The following is a 26,835-nucleotide window of genomic DNA, read 5'->3' as shown; positions in this document are numbered from 1 at the left end:
AATGTTCATCAAATAAGTTGCTGTAGCGGGATTTATTTGGGCAATTCTATTCATAACTGCTTGAAAGTTCCTTAGGTGATATGTCTTAGCGGCTTTTCAAAATAAACCTTTAATATGTTTGGTTTTTTTGAACTGTGAATGCATATTACCCTTTATATGATAATTACAAAACCCATGATGAGCATGAGACATTACGTCCGTGACTAACATAATTATTGAATGATGGCAGTCAGAAATAATGGCCAAATCTGGCAAATCATCAATGCACATGCGTAGGTATGTTAAAAAGGACGTTTATGTATCTATTTCTTCTTTGTGCCCAATATCGAATACGAGCAGGTCAATTTGATTATTATGATCTTTCATAACAACAATGAAAAAAAACCCAAAATACTTTTCCTTTAAGTGTAAAACATCAATGTATATCACTAGACCACAAAATTGTTAGAACCCTCTTATTGAACAATTCATACACATGAAGAAAAACTTGAACCTATTTTTTGGGTCGATATCAATACGTGTCATGGTTCCCGAGTTCTTAAGCTCTAAATTATGATAATACTAGCAAATAGATCAAATGACTCTTCCAGAGATCCTTGTAATATATTTATTGCATATGTTTTGACATGCCATGCTTGCGTGTAGGAAATTTCGATTCTGTACCTATCTGCCATATCTAAAATAATTTCCTTTGATCGATAAATACAATCAATCACAAACATTGACTTAAGTATATTCCCCAACAACTTTACACCAGTTTGTCTATGGTGCAACAATATTTGATCCTACAGATAAGTGTGTGTCTCGTCCATACATCGTAAGACCTAATAGTCTCAATCATGCTCTCTTATTACTCGTGCCCACCATTTATATTGTGGATGTAAGTACTTAAGCTCATACCGTATATTATTAGAGTGACTATGTTTGAAATAATGCTTTCAATTTTGCCTTCGAATTATAAAAACCTATCACTTGCAATGGTTGTCCTTTTGTGTTGCTTGATTACTAATACCTATATATTTAACATCAATAGCAAGCTTAAGAACCTATTTAAATGGATTTAGATTATGGATGTGACTTAGATATGCTTTAATATTCATAGACCCATGACATCTTATGCTACATTCAACCCCCTCATTGCAAGCATGACTTTGACTTTTGCTAACATCTTGGCTCAAAACACTATACATGTCCTCATCAAACCCCAAGAATTTATCGTCATTATCATCATCATTATCATCAACATTATCCTCTAGTTCATAAGCCTCATCAACTTCATTGTCATTATCATCATCATCACCCTCTAATTCATAAGCCTTATTGACTTCATTGTCATTATCATCATTAATACCATAATTCCCACCAAACTCTTGGAAACTTTGCAGATGTGTCTATTCATTTGTTGGATGATTTTTCCTTTCTTCCTCATGAAAATCTTCAGCTTCTTGATTGTCCCTTCTATTAATTGGACTCTTGGTAACATACAGTTTTGTTGATCCGTGTAAACTTCTTGCTACAACCATCAAAAACTCTACATCATTATCATCAACAATCTCCATTGGACCTACTTCACTTATGGTAAATACGACCACATTTGACTGACTTTGATTAAGTCTTAGACAATAACTTATTCTCGCAATGAATCTTTCAAAATCAACACTTGTGTCAATACACATCTGTCTCTCATTCCCATCAACATATCTTGTCACATTATCATCAACTTTAATCCATTGGCCTCCATAGCGAATCTTAAATGCAGGCTTTTCCATCTTGATTAAAAACAAACCTAAAAACATAAAAACACTTGTGTTTAGGCAAAATTTATGTATTGTAAATAGTAATAGCTCACAATTAGCTCATACAAACAATTGATGCTCTAATACCAAACAGATGCATACGACCATGCATAAGCAATAAATCCAAAAAGGGTGAGCTAGAAAATACTATTCACTCCAACTTATACTACTTCGCAATTATTTCAAATTAAGCCCTAAATACAATATCAATGCAACCAAGCTTCATACACGTATTTACAACACATTAAACATTATATCATCACATGATGTACAAATATTGATCAAGGCAAGACAATAAAAAATGAAAGAAAATGGCAATGGCAATTCTGTAATTTTTATGCAACTCTCTACCAAGATAAGGAAAATAATACACAGACTAAAATAACACCAAACTAGAATAAACAAGGCATAAAGGATAAATCCACCAACCTTGGAACGCCACCAACACTTCCTAAACATAAGAGAATAGGATAAAGGAATTGAGTAGAATGAAAAAAACCAAAAAAAAAAAATTAATTCAAGGGGGCCTAGTAGGGTTGACGTTAATGCCAACCTGTTCTTTGTTTGAAATTTGTTTAGACCTGACTTTTTGTATTGTATAACTATCAATACAATATTAAATAACATTATAACAATTTTAAACAATAAAAATAATATGAAATAACAACATTAAACAATATGACAATATGAAATCACAATAAAATTAAATTTCACATGAAATCATGAACATGAATTTACCTTACATTATTTGATTTTTCAATTTTTTATAAAGAAAATACATAATATACGGACTTGAATCAAGACTAACCTGAATGTGGATGATTTTGCTGTAAAAACTTTACAACAAATTTTAATTCTTTAATTAAATTTAGTAATTTTTGTTTCTCCCTCTCTTGTGTCCAATTTGAATTCTTTATAATGGTTTTCTTACGGGTTTTATTGTGCAATCACATATTTTTTCTATTAAAGAATTTTTTACTTTCATACTGCAAAGATTCCTTCCTCGCTGGAAGACACAGGAAAAAAAAAGATATGGTATTCTTTCTTTTTATATGAGTTACATCAACGAGAATATTTTGGAAAAATAAATTACTGTTATGGTATTTTTATTTAGGGTTTAGAATGAATAACGTGTATATATATATATATGTACCATTAAAAAAAAAGTAAAAATTTTAATTTTTCTTTTTATATTATTTCATAGACAAAAATATTTTATTATTCAATCACCTACCTCTCTAGAAAATGTTATAACCCTTGTTTGAAGGAAATATCTCTTGATTTTAACGAAAGACAAGTCATGGTTCTGCAAGAAGTCGTTGATTATTTATAGAAATTAATTAACCATTGCATTTTCCAAAGTCAGAGTCAAGAAGTTTTGATTTTAGAAACAAAAGTCCCCACTTGCATTGTCTACTCATTAAAATTGACTTGGAAAATTAATATAGCTTGAACATTAAGTTCCTTAGGACTAACCATCAAATTAAGAGACATCAGGTTGTTTTATTTTTCTAGCTAATATTTTGAGACACTAAATGTTATGATTATTTTAAATCTCGTAAAATAATTTGTTGATTAAATTTTCAAAATTCTTTATGACGTGGATATATTCTCATCTTAAATTGATTTTCAAATGAGGTTTAAAAACTATAATTAATTTTTCATATGTAGTTTTTTTATTCAATTATTAACATTTTCTAATTCTCACCAATTGATCTCGTCATGTTGTCATATGTAAATATCTATTGCCCTCCTTATCCAACCTTAAATACTACTTTAAACATTTTCGAAAAAGAAAAATTTATTTGACAAATTAGTAATAACAATTGTTAGAATACAAGCATATATAACCATATTCGGACAAATAATGAATTTGTTATCTGATTTTGTTGAATTTTTATTTTAATTTAATTTGTTATTGTTTCAACAAAGCTGGGTTGGGTTCCTTAGTTGCTTAAAAAAAAAAAAGAAAAAATATTGCTAGGTTTTACGTAAGGTTAGAGTTGTGAGTAAAACGTGTATTATTTTATTCTCTTTGTTATTTTTGCAAAATCTTTGGAGTGTTGGCTAATATTGTATAAATCCCATCAAAAAAATATAATTTTAATATAAAGTAATGATATCTATATCCAATTTTATGTATTTAATTAAATACTTAGATGATATATCAACATAATTGAGTTATATTTAGAATTACGCAGTTGCATGATGTCACATAATTTAGATTCTCAATTAGTTTTAAAAAATTAGATATAGATAATTTTAGAGCAATGATATACATATATACTTTTGATACACAAATAATATATTATTATGTGATTAAGTGTTATTTTATTTTTAAATATAACACTTTTTTATATAAAAAATAAAATATATATATAGATTTTTTTGATATAAAAAATATTTTATTGTTTAACTTATTTGTCATAAATAAATCAATTGTTAGAGTCTTAAGATTGAAGAAATCAATAATTTTTTATGAGCGAGGTTTGATTTATTAAAACAGCATTTTTATGGTTTCTAAGATGACAAAAATCTTTTGACTTTTAATGAACAATTTACCATTAAAACTTATAACACGAGTTGTTTGAATATATTTATAAATATTTATAAATTACCTTTTTAACATTTACTTTAGGTCAAAAGATTTAGTCCCACCAAGGTTCGGTCTAATCCCAAATTTTAGAGATATGTATGATTCGATTTGATATAGTTTGAAAGTTTTTTCAAATTAAGTTTAAAAAAAGGTTTAAAAATTTTTCAAACCAAATTAAATCGATAAAATGCGGTTTTGTCTAATTTATAACACAATTTAAACTATAATTATTAATATTATATAATACATTATATATATCCTATAATTTGATATAATATAAATAAAAAATTATACATATTATAAAATTTACTTGCAAGTCTATGATCAATTTCACTTTATATATATAAATGAAAGTACTAAACTCTGCAACTAATTACACAGATTAATATAATTAAAAGGTTAAAACAATCAATAATGAATTTATACACACACATAACAACAAAAGCTATTAAAATACTCATCTGCACATGCACATTTACTTGAAAGTTGAAACCAAAATATCAACTTTTAAAATCGTAATAAGCAAATATATGTCAATTGAGAAAAAATATTATACATGAATTAAATAGAATCAAAAGGCTATACCAAATAAAAAATAATCAATTAAAAAATCCGAAAGCAACTAAACTTGGCAACCGAAATCAACACACATGCAATTTTTCTTGAAACAGAAGCATATAATTTCAATATATGAAAAAAATACAATGTATAGTTTAGTTCAGTTTGAAAATCACTCAAACCACATCCCAAACTTAAAAAAGTAGTTTGGAAAATTTCAAATCCAAACCAACCATTTTATTAACTAAATCAAAACAAACTATAATTTTTAACTGTTCAATTCAATTTTATGATTTCAACCAAATTATACACACCCCTGCCAAATTTTCACCTGCAAAATTTTATAATCTCAAATACATATCTATTTGTTGAATTTTGCTATTAATGTCAGGGGTTAAAATGTCATTTAATAATTTCATTTAAAGAAAGTAAAATATATCTTTTTTTCCTACTTTAATTTTAAAAATTGACAATTTTCTCCTAGTATAGTTTAAAAAAATTACCTTTTTAACCCATTATTTAGGTTCATATTTTAAATTAATAGTCATTCCCTCAAAATTCATAACGTTACATTTATACCTCAAAAAATATATTTTCTCCTTTTGATGATTATTCTTTCTCACAATTCACTTTGATGTGTCATCAACCCTATCACCTACCTTTATTTTAAAACTTAAAACTTACCTTAGAGTAGTTTAGGGTTATTTTTATTATTTCAAAAACAAGGATATTTTATTAGTCAATCAAATACCTCTCCAGAAAATATTATTAACCTTGTTTCTGTTATAAACTTTATATAATTGGAAAAAGAATTGAAAGAACGATAAAGGAAAGATGAAAGGCTTATAAGTGAATCAATCTATGTATATCTTTTTTTTTTTTTTTAAATGAAAAGGAGGGGGGTGATGTATCTCCAGCCACTTCAACATTTTCGGCCCCCAAGTTCTTAGCCATGCACAATTCGGCCCAAGCTAATGAAGGGAATGAGGGAAAAGCTCCATGCTAGCTCAAATAATCTTTGTCATCTCCAATTTGGCCCAACTTTACTTTTGAGTGCACTCTCATTACTTGCATCCAAGACCTTAATAAAATGGAAGCTTAAATGAGTCCAAGAAGCCAACTACAAACCCACTTTGAAGCCCAAGTAGATGAGGCAGCCATCCATCACTTAAATTGGAGCCCAAGATGTCATGAAGTCCATTTAGTTGAATTGCAACTAAAGAGGAAGCAAGTAACTTTAGTTAGTGGACATAGTTCCACTTTTTAGGGAAAAGTTATTCCCTTTTTGTCATTTTCTTTATTAATATGGTACGACATTAGTTTATTTGATTGACTAAGCTTAAATGAAGGTCACAGCTTACTTGTCTAATTAATGGCCTATGAATGCTCATTTTGCCGCCACTTCCTCTTGTATATAAGTGTAGCTTTTTCACTTGAAAAATTTAGACTCCTTTGATAGTGAAAATTTCAAGCAAAGCTTTGTAGTTTTTCTTTGTTTGTTCTTTTATCCAATTCATCTTGAAGGAAGAATTGGTGGTGGAAGATCCCAAGTTTGGTGGAACTTTCCTTTATGCCTTGATTAATTTTCTTGTTACCCTTGAAATCTAAAGTGTGAAGATGTGAATGTGTGTTGTATGCCTCAGATACTGTTCACAGTGTATGATTTTGCAATTTCCAATTTTTGCCAGCAAACTTTGAAGCTAGTTTTGAATGTCTTGTTGATTAAGTTGTGATTGATATTATATACCATTAGAAAGCTCTTTGAATGCCTTTTACAATGATATATAATTTGCATGATTTGGAGGTCATTTGATTGGTTAAAATTGAAAGAAAAATTGCTACTGTGCCAAATGAACAATAATTTCCAGAATTGAGTTTGTGTGTTATTGTATTGTTTGATGGAAATGCACCGGGGGGGGGGGGGGGGGGGGGGGGGAAGGGTATTTATACAAATTATTGTCGCCATTTTATTCAAGAAAATGGCTATTTTCACATTAACATTTTGGCCAAAGTCTCTCACATGGTGGAAAAATTCACTATACATAACACTTCCCTTTGAATTTCCACTAATTATAAATAATTATATTAACCTTGCTAATGAAAAAACCAATGAGATAAAACCAAAGTAAAGGAATATAATTATTTACTATTCCGTAAAGTAAGATTTGACATGCTTAAACTATCTCATTAAAAATCTTACTAAACCTAATAAAGGGAAAAAAAGTGATAAACTTCAAAAATTTGCTCCCCTTGATAAATGCTCCCCTTCTTTGTAGTGAGATTAATTTAATTGCTTGTTGAATCACCGCATACCGATGTTATACACTAACTTTTCAAATGTTGATGTTGGTAATGTCTTGGTGAACAAATCTACAAGATTCTCACTAGATAATATTTGTTTGATATCAATTTTTTTGCTTCATTGGAGCTCATGAATATAAAAGAACTTTGGAGAGATATGTTTGGTTTTGTTTCCTTTGATGTATCCACCTTTAATTTGGGCAATACCTGTTGTATTATCTTCATATAATATGGAAGGAATGTTTGTTATAGAAGGGAGACTGCAAGTATTCTAGATATGATGGATAATAGACCATACCATATGCATTCTTGGCTGGCTTCATAAAGAGCTAGAATCTTTGAATGATTTGAAGATATTGCAACCAAAGTTTATTTGGTGGAGCACCAAGACATCGCTGTGTCATTATAAGTAAAAACATATCCCGTATGCGAGTAGGCCTTATGAGGGTCAAAAAGATAACCAGCATCTATATATCCAACCAAACTAGGATTTTTAGGGGATTTGACAAAATAGAATAATCTGAAATCTCTAGTCCCACATAGGTAGGTAACGAAGTATTTATTTGATTATGCTCTAGTGGTAACAGGTTGGTGCAGAGCTAAATTAGGCTAATAAATTGGCTGTGAAAGATATATCCGATCTAGTGTATTGGGCCAAATATAATAAGACTTCATTGGTATTAAGATACGGTACTTTAGGATTGAGTCTCTTTTTATTTTCTTATTTAGGGCAAAATGGGTCCTTTTTCATATTTTTTCAGATCGAAAGACCGAACAACTATTAAGGTGCTCAAAGGATAAGTTTTATCCATATTAAAGCGTCTTAACATTTTTTTAATAAACGCTAATTAATATATAAGTATTTTATTTGAATTGTGTTGATTGATAGATAACTATTTTGTTTTCCCTAAATCCTTATCTCAAATTTTCTTTTCAAATATTCAATAGTTTTTCAAAGCTTTTCAGGAGTCCTAATTAAATTCATGTCATTAACATAAATTGTTATATTGGCACATCCTGATTATAACCTTTTAATAAAGACACATAAGTATATAGGGTCATTCAACCTTTTTTTTTAAATATTCACTAAGGTGATTGTACCACATTTTTTCATATTGTTTTAATCCGTATAATTATTTTTTTAATTTAATTGAGTACATACCTCTTGAATTGACCTTTTTTACTTTAGACAATTTATATCCTTCAAAGAGTTTCATATAAATTTCAATATCCATGTTTTCGTACAAAAAGCAGTAACTATGTCCATTAGAGACATCTCCAATCCTTCAGAGACTATTAAACTAATTAAATAGTTGAATGTGATTATATCCATCATAGGTGTATATGTTTTGTTAAAGTGTATACCTGGCCTTTGGGAAAAGTTTTAGGCTATAAGTCTGGCTTTATATCTAGCAATCTTATTTTTCTCATAAATACCTATTTATATCTAATTGGTTGTATGTCCTTAGCTATTGGAACTACAGACCTAAAAACTTGAAGTTTTGCTAGAGAAGCTAATTTTGCTCAAATTGTTTCTTCTCATTTAGGCCAATCATGTCTTTGTCTATACTCAGTCATTGTACATGGTTCAAAATCATCATCATTTATAATTTTACTAGTTATTGCAAATGAGAATATATCATCAATGTTAACCGTTTCATGGTTCCACATCTTTTATGTATAAGCATAATTTAAAGATATTTTAGTATTATCATTTTTTTATTCTTCAGTATTTTGTACTACTTCAGGGTTTGTGCCATTTTAGAGGCTTGAGTCTCTTCAAAGACTATAACCTCTTCTGGAGGAACATTATAGAGTATGAATTTTTGATTCATTTTAGGATCATCATGATTGATATTTGTTTGATTATTTATCTTTCTTTTTCGAGGAACAATGTCCTTCGATCTAATAGGTCAATCATGTTTCCAACATGCAATAGATTGATCAGTCACAATTTGAATGGACTGTTCAACAGTCATATTAATTCTTACTAGTGTATTGGTAGCTAATACATATGATCTTATCACTTTTTTCGTATCTACAAATGCATCAGACATTGGGTTGAGAATAATTTGTAAGCACACTATCCTCTGCACTTCAGTTTCACTTTGAGATGTGCGAGGATTTAGATAAGACATGGTAAGTGCATACCAAGTGAGTTCATGTCTAACTTCAAGAGACATTTTCTTTTCCCTTAAAGGTGATATATTGTCTCATCAAAGGGATAATTTACAAATCATGTAGTAAAAAGATCAACTTGTCAATGGTTCTAAATATCCAATAATGAATGGTGAATTATATCCAACATATATTCTCAAACGACATTAAGGTCCCATTTTTGTGTGTTGAGGAGATGCAATAGAGACATATATAACGCAACCAAATATCCTCAAATAAGATATATTAGGTTAGTGACCAAGAACTAATTATAGGGAAGAATATTGATGAAAAGAAGAAGGTCATAAATGAATTAACATTGCAGCATGTAATATGACATGTCCCCACATAGAAGTTGGTAACTGAGTTTTTAGTGATAAACTGCATGAAATTATCTGAAGTCGTTTGATGAGAGATTCAACTGATCCATTCTGAGTATAGACATGTAGGACTGGATGTTTAATATTAATCCCTATAGACATGCAATAATCGTTAAATATCTTGGATGTAAATTCTCCAACACTATCTAGTCATGTTGACTTGATCAAATAATTTGCGACACGAAGACAATATTTCAAGTTGGCAATAAATAAACATGAGATCATTGTGTAAATACATCAATTAAGATAATAAAATAACAAAATGACCCACTTGGTGGATGAATGAGTCCACATATGTCCCATTGAATCCTTTGTAGGAATGATAGAGATTTAATTCTAATTTTGAAGGGAGATAGTCTAATTACCAATTGCCTTCTGCACAAGCGGTGCAGAATTTTTCACTGGACAATAAAATTTATGATTATTTAATGTATGTCCATGCAAATTTTAATAATTTTATTCAACACTGTAGATCCTAGGTGACCAAAGCATAAAGACTTTTAGATTAGAAAACTTCTGGTTCGATATTACGTAGGTTTTAATTGCCTTTATGATTGTATAATACAATCTAGATGTTAAAACAGACAATTTTTCTAGTATAACCCTTCTTCTAAAGGTATTACCAGCTATATAGATGAAGTTTGCACCATTTTCTTATGGTTTCTATATGATAACCATTATCTCTTACATCTTTAAATTAAGTAGATTTCTTCTGGATCTACTTGAATATAATGTATCATTGATGCTTAATTTAATCCCATTTTTTAACAAAATTATCACTCTTCAGGAGTCTTCAATCAAATTTATTGATCTTGATATAGTATTTATTTTAGCTTCAATTGGTGCTAAAGTTAAGAAAATTTCTTTTCCTTAAGAATTTTGTGCGTTGTTGCACTATCTACTAAACACATGTCTCCATCATTAACTTTTAAAGTCAATGCTTCAATTTTGGAGTCTATATTCTTTCATTTAAAAATTACATTAGCCATAATGCCCACAAAATATTGAATGGAAGGAGAACATAATAATAGTTTACAAAATAATATTCATGACTCCAAAATAATTATATATGATGAATTTTAATTATAAAAAACTTGGGCATTCATATCACTATTCAAGTGACCCATATTTTATTCTTGAAAAAATTTTTGAAATATTAATATTCATTAGATCAATAGGATTTAAATCATTAATAAATTTAGTTCTTATGAATGCTTAACATAAGTCCACCCAATGTTTGTGTGTACTACAGGTACACAACTAATAACATTTATAACCACGTCTATTATTTTGTGGTTTACTCTATATTATTCTTAATTTCGTTCTGGTCTTAGTCCATTTCTAGTGGTACGACTGAGATTTTCTATTATAATCATCTTTGGATCAAAAATTATTTTATCCATGATCTTACTCATACCCATGATAACTACTTTTGGTAGTTATGTTTACTTCAAGAAAAGATGCAAAACTTGTGGGGCGAGTTTGATGGTTTTTTATTAATTAGAAAATATCAATTTAGATTTTCTTTTCCCGATATTGCTACTAGAGGAGCATATTATTATAAAAAAAATAAAAGGTGAAGGATATTTTCTCTTCCACATTATCTCAATCAAGGAAAAATTTTAAACATTGTAAATTATACTAAATTACAGAGCTATTAAGATTATTATTGAATTTGATGTTCAAATTTCTCTATAAATCTAATGGATTATATCCACATATTCGACTTGTAGTCCTTCGGGGATGTGACGCCAAAAAAATTGTAGCCTTCTATTTGTCCTTATGGGACCTTTTATTTAATAAATTTTTCAAGGTTTATATATTATAGGTGGAGAATTGTGTAAAAACTTATTTAATATTATCCATCCAATTTTAGAAACTTCAGATTCAAATATTATCATATTTATAAAACTTTTAGTTTCGTAGACAATATATATAAGTTAATATTTGAAACTTTAGGTTTAAATATTATTTCATATTTATAAAACAATTGATTTTATAAGAGAAATATTGGAGTTAATTTTTGTAACTTCAAGTTTATATATTATTCTATATTTACAAAACTTTTGGTTTTATAATTAGTACTCAGAATGTTATAATATATATTCTGATTATATTTTGACTTCAAGTCTATATTTTTCATTATTTATGCAAATTTTAAGTTGCAAATGTGATATAGTTATTATAAAATAAATACTTTGATGAAACTTGAGACTTTGGGCCTATATATATATATTCTCACTATTTTGTAAACTTCAAGCTACAAATCAAATATGATTACTATAATATAAATATATATTCAAGTAATATTTAGAACTTTTGGTTCAGATTCATGATTTTGTGAACTTTGAATTACAAATAAGATATAATTATAAATAAAAAATTAAATAGAAGAATAGTAGAAGTTAAAATATTTATAGTTTGTATTTTGCAAACAAGATAATATCATAACTGAAATATCTATATTTGTAATATATAAATAAAATAATAACTTAATTAAAAAGTAATAAATATTAAAATATACTTGACTGATGGTGCTACTAACGTGTTATAAACAGTATATAATTCAAAAAAAAAATTGAAAGAAAGATAAAACGCTTAAAAGTGCATCAATCTATCTATATATATTTTTTTAAATGAAGAGAGAGAGGGAGATATTTACATAAATTATTGCCGCCCTTTTTTAAAAAAGAAGCTATTTTTTAAAATTAATTTCTAAGGTGTCTAATTTGTTCACATTAACTTTTGAGCCAAAGTCTCTCACGTGTTGGAAAAATTCGCCATACATAACAGTTTCAAGAAAATATCTCTTGATTTTAACGAAAGACAAGTCATGGTTCCACAAGAAGTCAGTGTTTGCTTATAGAAACTAATTAACCATTGCATTTTCTAAAGTCAAGAGTCAAGTCAATGGTTGTTGATACAAACAAAAGTCCCTACTCATTAAAATTGATTTGCAAAATTGATATAGCTTGAATATTAAGTTAACATAGATTGATATGGATGGACAAAATAGATCCTTTAATATCCCTTATTGTTGAAAATAAAATCAAGAAGAAAAAAATTGAATTTTTCCAAAAGCCTTATTTTGAAATTAGGAAATTAATTTCTATAAATAGGGAATGGTTACTTTGGCACAAACATTTAATAAACAAAATAATTTTGTTATTATTTTATTATTCTATACTGTAATTATTATTTTTCTATTGTTTCTTCCCTCCAAATTTATCTCTCTACTAATCGTAAATTTTTTCTGTACATTGTGAGTAAGTTATCTAAACTAAATATTAAATCTATAATTAAAGAAGAAATTTATTTTACAAATAAGAACTCACTATGAAATTTATGGAGCTAATTTGAGTTCAACAAAATTAGATGAAATTCATCATAAATTCAGAATTTGTTTTTTTTTTTTCTATGCAATTTGATCACAACTCAGACATGTTCAGAGAGAAGATGTAAGACTATATGAGTGAGAAAAAAAGAAAAAGAAAAGGAGAAGTTTCTACTGCAATCCACTAGGCCAAAAAACTTATTCCCACCCAAGGTTTAGTGCATTACCAAATTTCGATGTGCTAAATTTAGAAAATCTAAATACCTACTTATTAACTATTAAAATTAATAAAATCAGTTAGTTTAAAAGATATAATTATTATTTAATATTTAATATTAAAAAAACAAAATTTCATCTCCTTTCTCATCTAAAATTTTAAAAATTAACTATTTTCCCTCAACCCTAAATTTTGAAAAGTTCAGTTTTCCTCCATAGGGTTTATTTCCCCCTTCTCCAAAGACCTTCTCCATCATCGACCGACTTCGACCTCCTACCCATCTTCTTATCTAGCGCTCTCTCCCCCTCCTAGTGCTCTCCTTGAAGAATAGCAGCCGAAGATTCATCAAATTGAAGCATGGGTTGTGTGCTTCATTGACCCATGCTTCATTTGACGATGGTCGCCATCGTCTATCTTTGTCAACTCTAAGGCCATATGTAATATCTTTCTTCAGATACATACCCCTTTTAAGAATGTGACCTAAAGAGATATGCATGATTAAACTATTTAAAACCATTAATGCGTGATCATGATCATAAAATGTGTAAAAGGTGATGTAAGAAAAATAATTATTTTATTAATCAAAACTCATTAAATAATAAATATATGAAAATCTCTAATATAAAATAATTGTATAAATCATAAGTATTCACTGTGTTTGAAAATAATAATAATAATAATGATAGTTATATGTTTGATAAAAATGAAATGCCACAAGCACCCCGCTCCTTCACATAGCTACTTGTTAGACCGTTAGATCCCCCGTCTATCCCATTACTCACCTCTACCTATAAAACAAACAAAAGGAAACACTTGAGTAAAACTTAGAAAATGGTGACTTTTCGACACCCAAAACTAATAAGAATAAACCGATGTTAAAACTTGCATTTCATCTGTAAATCGAATGTGGTCACACTAAGACACCTTGGTGCCCTACATATGGATCATTCATGAAAATTGAGAAGACCTATGTTGGAATTGTCATATTTGATGCCCTAGTGAAAGCCACTATCATGTCTTATGCACATGTCGAATGGCTTATTGGGCTAACCAATTGGAACACTCTGATCACACAAAGAAATTTCTGAAAGCAGCTTATTCCTTTACCACAAACGTTGATTAGCACTATTGACTAATCATCCAAAGATGACCGCTACCTGGGGTACACATGTGGTGCATCCCGTTAATCATGTTAAGAATATCTAAAAGTCACATTCTTACCATGCACACCTGAACTAAATTGGGTGGTTGTACACCTTGGTGCAGAGTGCATGATACATCTCATGGGTATCTAGCTTTATTTGCCTTCACGACTCTCGTTACTTATGCATATAGCTGGTGACTATCTAATGTGTGACAATAGCCTAAAGGTTGTTGAATTTTGACTTGGATTTGACTCAGTTTAAACTTGTGCCATCGACCACATAGTCGAGCACTTGGATTAAGTGTTTCTTGAACTTTTCATTCTCTAGTTGTTCATTATTATTCTTGCTTAGTTCTTGTCTTCTATGCACTTAACCTAGGGGTATAATCATCTTTGGTCTTTCTTTAAGAGTGCACGGTCATGTGCTTTTCCACCCATACCTTTGTGCCTCCTAACCCATATATATGGGACGTGTGTCATTTAACACACGGTCATGCATAGAGCAAGTACTCATAAGGAGATCTCTTAGATACACTCTCGTGCACAATGATCCAAGTGTCTTTAGCCACACACGTCTCCACTTTTGGAAAGTCATACATAAGTGTGTGTCCCATACCACACGATTGTACATGTCTTCCCTCAAAATGTGTGTGAGAATCTCAAACTTGCAAAATTTTTGGAATGACACATGAGCGTGTATGAAGCCATACATAATCATGTGTCACAATCTACAAATCACATCCTAAGGGTTTTTATAGTACACAGACATAACACAAGCACTATAACCGTACCAACCAGTTCTGGCCATATCTCTAAAGAGCGCTAAATAGGTATACGGATTAGAAAACATGCATTACAACTTATATACTATCACTTCTAGGCATTATTGCATTATCAAGCCAAAACACATAACTTTCATACCATAATCATGCCAATATGATTCTTGGATGTATACACATAAATCAAATAGTCTTTTCCGCACCTAATCCACTAAAATCCATCACACACATGCAAGAACATATGCACACATTACTGCTCATATGTATGTAAACTCTAATTTCATCAAATCAAGCATATGGCTCATTATAATTGCATATTAAATCAAACATATCATATAGATCATCATTGTTATATCTAAACAACCCTAAATCATGTGTGTAATAGTAAAACTCTAAAATTTCATGATCAAACAAGGGAAGTTGCATCACTTACTTCAATTATGGTGAAAAAACTTCTTTTGCGTGGTTATAGTGATTTCGATGATTGATGATGATTCCTCCAGTGACGAAATTACTCCTTCTCTCTCTCAGACTCTTTGCTTTTCATGGCTATGAATGATAATGTGAGAGAATAAGGGTTATCACATTTTTATTTTAAATCCAACACGCAATACATAGGCGTGTATAGGTCATACATGGTCATGTATCAAGTTACATAACTAGAACAACTTCTTATTTCACCGTGATTACAATCTAATCCAAAAGTTTAACTTTCTGCTGATCATACACAACCATGTGTGCTTTCATACACTAGCGTATACCTCTAAAAATTATTAATCACCAAATTTCAAACTAGGGAAAACGATTAAAATGCCCTTGGGCTTACCTGTGGGTGTTACACTATGGAAGTCCATTTGTCTTCATCTTCTCATGAATCGTTTTCATCAATTTGTCTCTTTAACAGAAAGAGAGAGCACCGAACCTTTAATTTATTTTTATTTGCTAAATTCACTTTTGGAACACCTTTTGACATACTTATTTAATATCAATAAATATATGATGTTACTTATTTATACACATTAAATGAGTGTTTTTAAATTAAACATTTATTTACATATAACATGTCACTTCAGAATAATTATCACTAGGGATATGTTTCCGAAGAGGGGTGTTACATTTTGATTATTAGTAGTTGTATAGATAAAAGGTAAGTACTTTTAACCAATTTCTTACAAGTGAGCCTAGTAGTTAGAATTGCTATCTCTAGTGAAAATTTCACCTTAACACTCAATACTAGTGGTTATAAAGAAAGAAGAGAGAGAGAATTGGATGGAAGATGCAAGATTTTTTAAATTACAATTAATTGTTAAAATTTAATAAATAAAATTACTTAAATATTTACTATTAAAGTTGATGAAAAAAATTAGATAAAAAGTAAAAATTTATTGTTTTTCAACATTAAAGCTGGAAACTTGCAATTTTGATATAGTTAGGATGGAAAATAGTTATTTTCTCTAATTAATTAGTATAGATACATATTGGAAATCCCGGCAATTACTTAGTGTGTGAACTCATCACTTAGAAAATAATATGGTGGAACCTTTTCATATTTTAATTAACGGATTTAATTTGGCAGAAAAAAAAAATTCTCTCTTTTCTTTTGGAAAAAAATGGTTCTATGAAGTCAAAGAGAGTGAGCTGCTTCTTATATAAATAGAGTGAAATTATAAGGTTGGGAGTTAGAAAAGTGGTATCTAAACCTTTCTCTGTTCTCTCCCTTCCAACAACTAGAGTCTCTTGACTTAAGTTCGAATAATATAGCCGGATTTGTTAAAAATGAAGGTGAGAATCATTCATGGCTGATAAATTTAATAAGTTATATATGTTGGTAGAAACAAAAAAATAAAGGAGTCTACAAAAATGTTCAATAAGCTGCGAGTTTTTTTTCTCCTAGAAGACTAAATTTTAATTTATATATGCAGGTTTCGAAAGGCGATCAGGGTTGAATAACTTGAGGCCTCTCAGTTTAGGCTACAACTTCTTCATTAATAGCCAACTACATGGATCTGTCAACTTTCAAGGTAATTAAGCTTACATCTCGTATTATATTCAAGATAACCAACTGCTATAAGAAATGTTTCTTTTTTTTTCTAATGAAATTGTTTGACTATTTTCAGATTTCAATAACTTGGAATTTCTGGATTTAAGTTATAACTTCCTCAATAATAGCATTTTATCATCTGTTGCTAAGCTGTCATCATTAAAAACTCTTATATTAGGAAGTAATATACTGAAAGGAGCCATTGATCTTCAAGGTAAGTTTGCTTCTTCCAACTAATTTGCAGATTTATGAGAACTAAATTAATGGGTCTAATTCCTTTTACTCCGTTTAAACTCTTCTCAGGATTAAATTATTTGACCAAGTTGGATATGTCCGGAAATGAGATTGACAAATTTGTGTTGTCCAATGGTAAGATCATATCAGTGTGTTTCATCCGGAAATTATAATCGTGAGTTTGTTTAATTACTAAACGAATTATATTTCATCAGGAAATTATTTTTTCAATAAATTAGTTATGTCAGTATTTGTGGTGTCCAATGGTAAGACGACACAAGAGTGTGTGTGTGTGTATATATATATATATATTTGTTTACCTTTTTTAAGTTCAGCTTTATTTAATCTAATTTATAATTATCTAGTTTTATTTAATCTAATTTATAATTAATGCTAGTGCATATAACGAAATTTTTGAAGATGCTTCTCCCATGTTAATTTGTAGATATATGAGAACTAAATTAATGGTCCATTTAAACTCTTCATAGGATTACATAATTTGAGCAAATCGGAGGAGTTGTACATGTCCAGAAATGAGATCGACAAAATTGTGCTGTCCAATGGTAAGAAGACACAAATATGATTTCATTTTTGCGGTTCATCTTATTGTTAATATCTAGCAAAAAGATTTTTTTTTTTTTTTACTTGCTTCAATCAGAAATTAAAAGCTTATAATTACCTTTCTATTTTCATAGTATAATAATGAGTTTGTTTAATTACTAAACGACTTATATTTGAACAGGAAATTATTTTTTATTCTTTAGTTTTTCCAATAAATTAGTTATGTGAGTATTGAATTAGAGTTCATCCGGTAGTCATCTTTATAATTAATTTTTTTTTTAAACCAATTCACGATTAAAGATGTGATAGGTGTTATAGCTATGTTAAATAAATTGTAAATTCACATTTATTTGAGCAATATTAGGAAAATTCTTTGAATAATCAGCTTAATTAGTTGACCGAATGGGAGAGACTACAATATGGCTTGTCTTATTTTTGACAAATTGCAGATTTCAACAGCTTGGAGATTTTGGATTTAAGTGAAAACAAGCTCAATAATGCCGCCTTATCATCTCTTGCTAATCTATTGTCATTAAAATTTCTTTATCTGTCTAGTAATAGACTAAAAGGAGTTATTCATCTTCGAGGTAAACTTGCTTCTCACTTTTCTCTCCAGTTTATGATTGATAACATCTTTGATATAATTACAGTCTGGTCATTAAATCGTAGTCAATGACTTATCATATAATCATACTAATATATGAAGTAATCCTTTGAGTGAAGACATCATGGTTGGACCCGATTAGATACGCGTGATTCATATAGTGTATAAATATGGGGTTAACCATATTCTATATGAGAAACCATATTGATTATGTGTTATTTGTATATGGAGATGAATGATGATCAACATGGGATATGTTGACTCAAAAAGTATTGGATTCTAAATATCCACTTATTAGACCTAAATCTGAGTTTTAGAGCAAACATCGATAAACATTGGAAATCAAAATCTCTGATTGAAGTATAATATAAGTCATACGACGGATTTTCATAATGATGTATTTCAAATATTTAAATCGATGATTTGTGAATAATCAAAATTAGGACTTTGATGATCCATTAGTCCGAAATCGATTTGAATTGGCCAATGGAAGGATATTACCCACACAAATGTACGATTGGTGATATTAAGTTTGATGGAGTATTTCTCTATCATGGTTTATGAGCTATGTCACATCGCTAGATGTTTATCATAGTTATTAAATTTTCAGATACACTTCCAAATGGTCTGAAAAGGGACTCACGATTATACCATAGTAAATCTAAAAGGTCACACCAATCAACCAAGCTTACAAAAAAGAGAATTAATTATCTACGATTGGCTAGCATCTTTCGAAGGATAATAAGAATCATATAAAATGTTATATGGGTACAAAAATGACATCTTAAAAGTTAAAGTGTTATTGAGATGGAATTAATGTGGCTAAAATATATTAGATATATGTATGTATGACAAATCTTCAAATCAACATTTTGGTGGGCTAAAAGTAGAATTTTAAAAAACTACAACTAACCACCATTATAAGACAAACTCTCTACTATATTTGGCCATTTTTAAAAGCAAAACTCTCTCACTAAAGTTGCAAACTCTCTCCCTTCATTCTACAATATTTGGCCAAGGCTTGGAAAGGCTTGGTGGTGGACGTTTTTTAGAAGTCTTATAAGTAGGAGACTTATTCCATCATCCTATATCCATATAAAAGGCAAAAGAGTTGGTAAAATGCTTATCCTTTCTTTCTTTTGCAAATGTGTGCTTTAATTCTTTCTCTCTTGACATGCATGTTTGTTTTGTATCTATTCTCTTCATCCAATTTTTCAAGTACATTTGTGAGAATCAATTTCTTACCGGATGTAAAGTAAAGTTCAATCATTCCTTTTCCATGCACCTTTGTAATATTATGATTCCCCATTAGTACATTTTCATCTCTGGTTGCAATTTCTTAATTCTTAAATTGATTTCTATCATTGCATACATGAATTGTTGCACCAAAGTTATACCACTAATCATCAGACTTTGATGGTGTGGCCATGTGTAATTCAGTAACCATGGCCACAATTTCATATGGTTCTTTTTCAACTATATTGACTTTGTTATTAGTAGTATTTTATTCGGTTTTAGGCCTTTTTTTGAACCGGCAACTTTCATAAAATGCCTTGGTTTACATAGAAATAATAATTTTTCTTTTTGTTGTTGGAAAAGTTATTGCTAGAGTCCTACACATAGTAGACACTTAATTCAGTGAGAAGAAAGATAATTTAATCTTTCCAACAAGTGAAGTATGTGCCATCAAAACGCTCCAACTTGTTAACTTCTGGATTAAGGAATTTGTTGCAAGCAAAATATGATTTTATTGAGGTGTCATTGGCCCATATCAAAATCCTTTCGGATTGGATTGGACTGGAATTCAAATGTATTAGGGGTTAATCGACAATCGCATCTGAACTTTATTTATAATGCAATTTGTCATAAATAATTACCCAAAGAACAGCTTTGGCTTAGACTGTTATTTTATAATATTCAAGTTCAACAACAAAATACCTAATTGATATTCAAACATCCTTATCTTATGCCCAAAAGTCTACAAAGGCAGGTGTTAATGATTAGTGTTTGTTGCTCTGTCCTTATTTAAATCATCAGCCCCTAACACTATTATGTCATTATAAATTATACCGTTAAATTAATTAATTAATTAATTAATGTCATAAATTATAAGACACCATACTCTACAAGTTTTCAAATTTCCTATATAAATCTTATTTATTTAATATATAATTTTCTTTAATTATTTAATTTATTTTCAATTTGATATCATTCAAACATTTTAAAATACACCCATTTGAGGTGTGTAGATCACTTTCTTTAAGGTGATATTTACTCCTATTAGTTATATGGTGTTACAGGGATATGACAAATCACTTTCAAGATACAACAAAACTCTTAGAATGATAACCAACACTACTAAATACTCTCCTAAAATGAGCGAGAAGCGATAGATGTCTTACTCTTTTTGTTGTAGGAAATCAAGTATAGACATGTTAAAATCATCACCAAGGAGGGAAAGGATGCTTGCAAGATGAATATTACAGCGCCAAAGTGAACATCGGGAAGAATAGTCATCAAAAAGAGAAAATGTAGTTGTATGGGTGTAACTGTAATTTTGTAAAAGAAAAGGAGACACTTTTAATAAGTAAAAACATAAAACTCTAGTAGGGGGAAATGTAAATTTTAAAAACTAAGCTGATGGTAAATTGTATATTTTCAAGACTAAAATAGGGAAATTGAGTAAAATTTAATTTTTTTTAATATTATTGATTAAATGATATTTATACTTTTTAACTAATATATTTTTTTGAATAGTAATCGTTGATAAATAGGTATTTAGATTTTTTAAATTAACGAGTATAATTTTGTAAATAGATTAAACCTTGGGTGGGAATAGGCCTTTTGTCCTAAAGTCATAAATAGTCTACTTAAAGTATTTTAAGTCCTTATTATTTTTTTTAGCGTTATAATTTTTAATTAAAGACAAATAAGTAAACAATAAAATGATATATAGTTATAATAAGTATAATTTTATATATAAATAATAATTTATTATAATATAATTAGATAATTTTAAATTAGAGATAAAATAATATTAAAAAATATGATAATATAAAATTATTTATGTATAAAATTATATTTATTATTTATCTAAGAATGTAATAATATAAATTACTTTATTTTATATATACATTCATTCTTTTAATAAACCATGATTTTTTTAAAATTAATTATAGTAAAATTGTTAATGCATGAATATTCCTCTTTCATTGGATATGACATTTTTATTTCCGTTCTCAACCTCCTACCTGTTTCAACTTTTCTAGGATTACTGATAGATTGTCCATATTATCCCTTTTCGTCTGAGAACATAAAACGTAATGGCTGACGTCAGACACTGCACGAAATTTCCAGCGTAGCCTCTGTACTTTCCGCGATTTCTTGGCTGATTCATGATTATATTATTATTATTATTTCCCCGATTACATCTCGTTTTTCAGGTGGGGTCGTTTTCCCTACCAAAAAGAAATGCCAACAAATTATATTATTATTATTATTTATGAAAACAACTCTTTGTTGTATAAATTTCATATTGGAATTAGCTATTATTATATAGCAACTGCAAAATTAATAAATTATGAAAATCTCTTTCGTATATATACTATGCGTGATAGCTTGTGTCATCAAGACATATTCATATTACATTAATACAAATTTTTTATTAACAATTTTTAACTTTAATTTAATCTAAATTAAACGTATATTGACATTTTTAGCTTTAACCTAATCTTTAAATATTTAAGTTAATTTGACCTAACTCCATCCAAATTAAAAATGTATTGAAATTTTTGAATTTTCATTTAACCTTTAAATATTTACAAGAATAAATATTTGAATAATATAAAAAATGTATATAATAAGAATAAGATTGAAAAGATTTATATAGATGTAATGAAAGATAGTTTTGATATTTTAAAAAATATTTAAAATATTTTTAATTAAGAATAAAAAAATACATATTTTTACTTAATAAAAAGATAAAATAGGTATTTAATTTAATTTTCTTTTATTTGTTGATATCAAATATATTATAATTTGGAACTAAAAGCTTCTCTTTTAATTACCATAATGAAATAAGTTCGCCGCAGTGGGAAAGTAGTTGACACCCACGTAATTCATTATGTCATCTTAATTCTTGCAAAACCCACGACTTTCCGAAGCAAATTTCTCTTCATATTTGATGGCCTCCCATCACTCTATAAATACTCTCCTTCACATTACTCCTTTCCGCAATTTCAACAACTCCGAACTTGTTTTTGTAAAACGGGAAGCTCAAACATGTCTGAAGAAACTCCACGAATTCCTCTTCTCACCCCCTACAAGATGGGTCCTTTCGATCTTTTTCACAGGTAGGCATTTTCTGAGTTTGGAATCTTAGAGATTGGACCACTTTTCACTTGATTTCTGATGGTTTTTTTTTTATGGGTTGGAAGTAACTTGATGTTCTGAGTAATGGGTAGGCTTCTGTTTTGTTTGTTATAGTGAAGAATTGTGATTTTGGAAAATCCCTGTTTTGTCTCTTCAATTAATTTGTATTTTAGGAGTGTTTGGTTGTTGCGGAGAAAGGGCACGAAACTGAGAAAATGTGATTAAGTCTTTTGGTTGCCTTGAAATATTTTTTTAAATAAATTATTTCACAAGTAAAAATTCATTGTTTTCACTCGGCATGTGAACAGAAACTTTTGTTTATGGCATAATTATTTCCATTTCTACAGTTGCACAGGCTGATTCATCAGCTGAGGTGCCACTTTTCTCTATGTATAGATGCATCTCCTGGAGAACTGATCTTTTATGAATGTTATATTCGGTTAGTTGTTTGCAAGATTGGTAAGGGAAGTGGTTTGTTCGAGAGCTGTTAAGCAAATTTATGAATTTGTTTGGGTGAGAGACTGCAGTTTATTTATTGGTCTAGTTAAAGTTTGTGGTTGATTTTGCATGTATGTTCCAGAGTTGTTTTGGCGCCATTGACTAGACAGAGGTCTTACGGCAATGTTCCTCAGCCTCATGCCATCTTGTATTACTCTCAGAGAACAACCAAAGGTGGTCTTCTCATCGCTGAAGCCACTGGTGTTTCCGACACCGCTCAAGGGTAGTTTTGTCTTATACATGAATTACATTGAAAGGGTAACAGCATTTGAGATTGGAATTTGATAAGATCTATTGTTTCTTTGATTGTTTAGGTATCCAAATACACCTGGTATATGGACAAAGGAGCAAGTTGAAGCATGGAAACCGATTGTAGATGCTGTTCATGCTAAAGGCGGGATCTTCTTTTGTCAGATTTGGCATGTGGGGAGGGTTTCAAATAGAGGTGTGTTCTGTCTTTGACTTCTTTATATTGTAACGATTGAATCATTATGGGTTATTAGTGCGACTCTTTAATGTTTTCCGTTGCATACATTCATATTGGATGAATCAAGTTTTGCTAGAACCTTCTCTACAATTATGCGTCCTGGTGTTCACTGTCTTTTGTAGTGTATATATATTGAACATTATGTGCATTATGTTCAACTCCCTGAAGCATTTCATTCCTTATAACTATAACACGTTGCCCTGTCACTTTTGCCTAGTTATTTACTTTTAAGCCTTTCCTTGTGAATATCTGCGTACATAAATTAGTATACCATGTAAGGCAGGGTTTATTTCAGTACTTAGTCATGTAGTCGCTTTAGTCAGAAAGTTGGGTATTACATAACCCCTTCTTTCTTATCATTTTTGTGAACTGGACTAAAAGAACCTGTAATTAAGTTGCAAATTGTGATAAATAAATATAGGATTGTGCTCAACCTTTATTTATTTATTTTTTTCATGTTTGATCACAGAAATCTTATATTTGAGTGAAAGAAAAGATTAATGTTCTTTTTTGTGTTATATTGATCTACAATTTAGTTTGTTGTTAAGTTGAAGATATTTGTGTGTATACAATCAGCTTGCAGTGAGGTTACATAATTGAGTTGCTGTAAGTTATGTGATGCAAAACACAGGGCCAGCAAGCGAGTTGAAAAGACTAAGTTCTTAGCATTTCAGTTTTTAATGTTTTGTTCCATGTTTACGCTCTTGATCTCATAGAAAAGTAATGCTGGTTTTCATATGATCTTTATTAGTTCTCCCTTTCTCATGTCTATACAGGTTTTCAGCCAAATGGTCAGGCTCCAATCTCCAGTACAGACAGGCCTTTGTTGCCTCAAATTCGAGCAAACGGTGTTGATGTTTCACAGTTCACACCTCCAAGGCGGCTAAGGACAGATGAAATCCCACAAATTGTGAATGATTTCAGGGTTGCTGCAAGGAATGCTATTGAAGCTGGTAAATACTTTGTCTAAAGTCAAAACTTAAATTGTGGGGAGTGATTTTAATTTTTAGATTACTGCTTGTCTGCAACCAAATAAACAGAAATTCTATGAATCAGGTTGCTAATGTTGTGTATATGTTGTATAGGTTTTGATGGAGTTGAGATTCATGGTGCTCATGGTTACCTGATTGACCAGTTTTTGAAGGATCAAGTGAATGATCGGACAGACCAATATGGTGGATCCCTTGAGAACCGTTGTCGGTTTGCTCTAGAAATAGTTGAAGCTGTTGCTAATGAGATTGGACCAGAGAGAGTTGGTATAAGGCTATCTCCCTTTGCAGACTATGCCCAAGCAGGGGACTCAAATCCAGAAGCATTAGGTCTCTATATGGCAGAGTCCTTGAATAAGTATAATATTCTTTACTGTCACATGGTTGAACCCAGAATGAAGACAGCTGAAGAAAAACATGAAAGTCATCACAGTTTATTGGCCATGAGAAAGGCTTTCAACGGTACTTTCCTCATTGTAGGTGGATATGAAAGGGAAGATGGAATCAAGGCTATAGCAGAAGGTCGTGCAGATCTTGTTGTTTATGGTCGTTGGTTCTTATCAAATCCTGATTTACCAAAGAGATTTGAACTCAATGCCCCTCTAAACCCATACAATAGAGATACATTTTATATAGATGATCCTGTTATCGGTTACACAGATTATCCATTTCTAGAAACTACTCCTTAGACCTTCAAGTTAAAACTTGTTTTTACAATTAGTGTGGTTTCTATTTTATTTCCGTTGTATTTTCTTTTACCGGAATGTGATTTTTTCCCACTCTGTCGTCTGTCTGTGTAGAAAACTACCCTGTTCGGGTAATAGATAATAGTAATAATTCTGCTTTGATATCATACAATTATATAGAGTTCAATTCAAAATTTTCGATTCTATCTTCAATCCAATTAAAATTTTCAGGTACTGGCATATCGAATTTCCTGGTAACGGGGTCTCGCATTACCCTTTTGGCCTGACTGGAGGTGATTTAGGTAGCTGAAACCGAGCCAGGTACTCAGAATGTCATAAGACATTTGCAAAAAGCATCACTCTTTACCCTTCTTTTACTCTGTAACACTCACATTCATCTCATTGTCACAGCTTAAACAAAAGCAAAAACCTGTATTTTCTAAACCAGCCACCAACTCAACCAGCTAAAAAAAACTGTGGAGATCTTCTAACCCTGTCCACGATGTGCAGTTTCAATTTATATCATCAGTACATATTCTAACTTTAATGTTTTGCATTTTACACCCTCTTTAGAATTCACTTGGTTTCTGATAGATTTGAATTTGCACGGTGTTCTGAGTAACTAAACTTTTTGTTTGGTTTAGTGAAGAATGGTGTTTCAGAGAAGTCCTTGCTTCATCTTCCACTATTTTGTATCTTACGAGTGCTTGGTTAGTGAGAAAGTGCTAAGAAAACTGAGTTTAAAATTTAAAAAAGAGACAGACAGAGGGAATCTGAGACTGGTGGGATATATAATAAAATTATACGTATATATTTTTTACTATATAAATATATATAAATAGTGTATTATAATATAATCGAATAATTTTAAATTAAAAATATAATAATCCTCAATTTTATGATAATACATAATATATATATCAAATTTTATATTCAAAAAAAAAAAAATGTTAGATATGGCTTTATCAAAGTCACACTAAATATAAACCTTGGATAAACTCAAATTTACCCAATCCATTTACACAAAAAAGACAAGACAATACCTCCTCGAGTATAACAAATAAGAGAATGGATTACCATGTCTTAGACTCCTATAACTCTC

General features: G+C 29.8%; 2 protein-coding genes across 2 annotated transcripts; both read left to right on the top strand.

The window, feature by feature from the left end:
• The first annotated feature begins 17,391 nt into the window (after positions 1-17,391).
• On the top strand, positions 17,392-18,927 carry LOC123228643 (protein phosphatase 1 regulatory inhibitor subunit PPP1R7 homolog). Its single transcript, XM_044654096.1, has 4 exons — positions 17,392-17,517; positions 17,607-17,672; positions 18,026-18,100; positions 18,548-18,927. The coding sequence occupies exons 2-4, from the start codon at positions 17,633-17,635 to the stop codon at positions 18,772-18,774; spliced, it is 342 nt and encodes a 113-aa protein (XP_044510031.1). The 5' UTR covers positions 17,392-17,517; positions 17,607-17,632; the 3' UTR covers positions 18,775-18,927.
• A 3,893-nt stretch (positions 18,928-22,820) lies between these two features.
• LOC123229571 (putative 12-oxophytodienoate reductase 11) lies at positions 22,821-25,905 on the top strand. Its single transcript, XM_044655480.1, has 5 exons — positions 22,821-23,054; positions 23,654-23,794; positions 23,886-24,016; positions 24,835-25,011; positions 25,144-25,905. The coding sequence occupies exons 1-5, from the start codon at positions 22,984-22,986 to the stop codon at positions 25,734-25,736; spliced, it is 1,113 nt and encodes a 370-aa protein (XP_044511415.1). The 5' UTR covers positions 22,821-22,983; the 3' UTR covers positions 25,737-25,905.
• The last annotated feature ends 930 nt before the right edge of the window (positions 25,906-26,835 follow it).

This window comes from Mangifera indica, chromosome 11, assembly GCF_011075055.1.
Source record: "Mangifera indica cultivar Alphonso chromosome 11, CATAS_Mindica_2.1, whole genome shotgun sequence".
Lineage (NCBI taxonomy): Eukaryota > Viridiplantae > Streptophyta > Magnoliopsida > Sapindales > Anacardiaceae > Mangifera > Mangifera indica.
Note: the sequence above shows the minus strand (reverse complement) of the source record. Positions and strands in the feature narration are given on the sequence as shown.

What these genes read in the sequence shown, in the direction of transcription:
- LOC123228643 (XM_044654096.1), top strand. Translation starts at nt 17,633, where the DNA reads ATGTCCGGAAATGAGATTGACAAATTTGTGTTGTCCAATG. An exon ending in CAAATTTGTGTTGTCCAATG is followed by an intron (nt 17,673 to 18,025) that starts GTAAGATCATAT and finishes AACTCTTCATAG; the next exon opens with GATTACATAATTTGAGCAAA. An exon ending in CAAAATTGTGCTGTCCAATG is followed by an intron (nt 18,101 to 18,547) that starts GTAAGAAGACAC and finishes GACAAATTGCAG; the next exon opens with ATTTCAACAGCTTGGAGATT.
- LOC123229571 (XM_044655480.1), top strand. Translation starts at nt 22,984, where the DNA reads ATGTCTGAAGAAACTCCACGAATTCCTCTTCTCACCCCCTACAAGATG. An exon ending in GTTTCCGACACCGCTCAAGG is followed by an intron (nt 23,795 to 23,885) that starts GTAGTTTTGTCT and finishes TTGATTGTTTAG; the next exon opens with GTATCCAAATACACCTGGTA. An exon ending in AAGGAATGCTATTGAAGCTG is followed by an intron (nt 25,012 to 25,143) that starts GTAAATACTTTG and finishes TATGTTGTATAG; the next exon opens with GTTTTGATGGAGTTGAGATT.